Here is a 2,479-nt window from a genome sequence, read left to right as displayed (position 1 = left end):
AGCCTGCCCCAAAGAACCGTTTGCCTTGCCACAGATTGATTAAGTGATAGACTCCACAGTCGGATGCGAGCTGTTGAGCTTCTTGGATGCCTATTCAGGTTATCATCAAATCAAGCTGAACCCGGCGGACCGCCTGAAGACCGCCTTCATCACACCATTCGGAGCCTTCAGTTACATGACGATGACGTTCGGATTAAGGAATGCCGGCGCCACCTTTCAGCGTTGCATGCAGAGTGCCTCCTCAAGCAACTCGGCAGGAACGCCCACATCTATGTGGACGATATTGTGGTGAAGACGGAGAGGCGCGATACCCTATTGGAAGATCTCAAGGAGACATTTGAAAATCTCCGCCGGTTTCAGATCAAGCTCAACCGAGAGAAATGCGTCTTTGGAGTACCAGCCGGCCATCTCCTTGGCTTCCTGGTCTCTGAACGTGGCATTGAGTGCAACCCTGTTAAGATCAAAGCCATCAAGAGGATGGAGGTACCTACCCGACTGCAAGATGTCCAAAAAGTCACTGGCTGCCTGGCATCCATCAGCCGCTTCATTAGCCGGCTGGGCGAGAAGGCCCTTCCCCTGTACCAGCTCCTGAAGAAAACCACTCATTTCGAGTGGAATGACAAGGCGGATGAGGCTTTTCTCCAGCTCAAGAAGATGTTGACCACGCTGCCTGTCCTAGCCGCGCCGACTAATAAGGAGCCCATGCTCCTCTACATCGCCGCCACTAGTCGGGTGGTCAGCACGGTCATGGTGGTCGAACTCAAGGAAGACGACAAGGTTCTGCCGGTCCAGAGACCGATATATTATTTGAGTGAAGTACTATCGGCTTCCAAGCAGAACTACCCCTACTACCAGAAGAATGTGCTATGGTGTACACTTTACTACCAAGAAATTGAAGCCATATTTTGAAGAGCACCCTGTCACAGTTGTCTGCACTGCTCCGCTAGCTGAGATCATGGGCAGCTGAGACGCTTCAGGCTGAGTGGCAAAATGGGCCATAGAGTTGGCCCCCTCAACCATCTTCTACCAGCCTCGCACCACCATCAAGTCCCAAGTATTGGCCAACTTCCTTGTCGACTGGGCCGAGACCGAGTACCTGCCGCCACCACCAGACTCCACCCATTGGTAGATGCACTTCGATAGTTCGAAGATGTGCACCGGTTTAGGAGCTGGCATCGTCCTCACCTCTCCCAAAGGAGACAAGCTCAGATACACATTGCAAATCCATTTTGCCGCCTCCAACAATGTGGCCAAGTATGAGGCACTAATGCACGGACTCCGGCTTGCCAAAGAACTCGGCATTCGCCGGATTTTGTTACGGTGACTCTGACTTGGTGGTCCAGCAGTCTTCTGGCGACTGGGACACTAAGGATGCAAACACGGCAAGCTACCGCTTCCTCGTGCAGCAACTTAGCGGATATTTTGAAGGGTGCGAATTCCTCCATGTGCCAGGATGCGATAACGAGCAAGCAGATGCTCTGGCACGGATTGGCTCCACCCGGCAAGCCATACCAGCCAGCATATCCCTCCAGCGACTCCTCAAGACATCCATCAAGCCTTCGCCAGAATCAGATTCTATCTTTGTGTTGGTTGCTCCTGAAACAGTCAGATCTGGCTCCAAAATTCCAGCAGTCGATTTGGGGACTTCGGCAGGCGGCCCGGGGACTGCAGCAGTCGCACCCGGCCTGGGGATTTCGGCAGTCAGCTCGGGGACTTCAGCAGTCGGCTCGGGGACTGCAACAACACAGCAAGCGGCGGCCGACTCCAGCCCGCCACCTCCCAACCCAGCCGCCCCAGTGCAAGTGGCAGTGTTCACAGTAGAGGAAGTCTCATCACCATCATGGGCTCAGCCCATCCTCAACTTTCTGGTGAATAAGGATTTGCCAAACGATGAGATCTCGGCCCGACAGGTGCAACGTCGGGCAGCAGCATACACCATCATCAACAGGGAACTCGTCAGGCACAACGTCACTGGTGTATACTAGCGCTGCATAGAGCTAGAAGAAGGCCAACCAATCCTCAAAGACATCCACCAAGGCGAGTGCAGCCACCATGCGGCCTCAAGGTCACTTGTGGCCAAAGCCTTTCGCCATGGTTTCTTCTGGCCGACTGCCCTAGAAGATGCAAAAGACTTGGTCAAGAGATGCAAGGGATGTCAGAAGTTCAGTTCCAAGAAGCATTTGCCGACCTCTGCACTCAAGACCATTCCCCTTACCTGGCCTTTCACCGTCTGGGGACTGGACATGGTGGGACCATTCAGGACAGCACGTGGCGGCATGACTCATCTGCGTGTTGCCACTGACAAATTCACCAAGTGGATAGAAGCAAAGCCAATCAAAAGTTGAACGGTCCGACTACTGTGACTTTCATTGCAGACATCACCACTCGGTACAGTGTACCTCACAGCATCATCACCGACAACGGCACAAATTTTGCTAAGGGAGCTTTGGCTTGTTTCTATGCGACACAGGGCATCCGA

General features: G+C 53.5%; 1 protein-coding gene across 1 annotated transcript; it reads left to right on the top strand.

The window, feature by feature from the left end:
• Nucleotides 1-477: 477 nt before the first annotated feature.
• Nucleotides 478-909, top strand: LOC147959934 (uncharacterized). Its single transcript, XM_087533049.1, has one exon. It carries the CDS (start codon nt 478-480, stop codon nt 907-909), a length of 432 nt encoding a protein of 143 aa, XP_087389175.1.
• Nucleotides 910-2,479: the final 1,570 nt, after the last annotated feature.

This window comes from Triticum urartu, chromosome 7A (genome assembly GCF_056163025.1).
Source record: "Triticum urartu cultivar PI428250 chromosome 7A, HENAU_Tu73, whole genome shotgun sequence".
Taxonomy (NCBI): domain Eukaryota; kingdom Viridiplantae; phylum Streptophyta; class Magnoliopsida; order Poales; family Poaceae; genus Triticum; species Triticum urartu.
The sequence above is the reverse complement of the archived record's forward strand: the minus strand, read 5'-3'. Positions and strand labels throughout refer to the sequence as shown.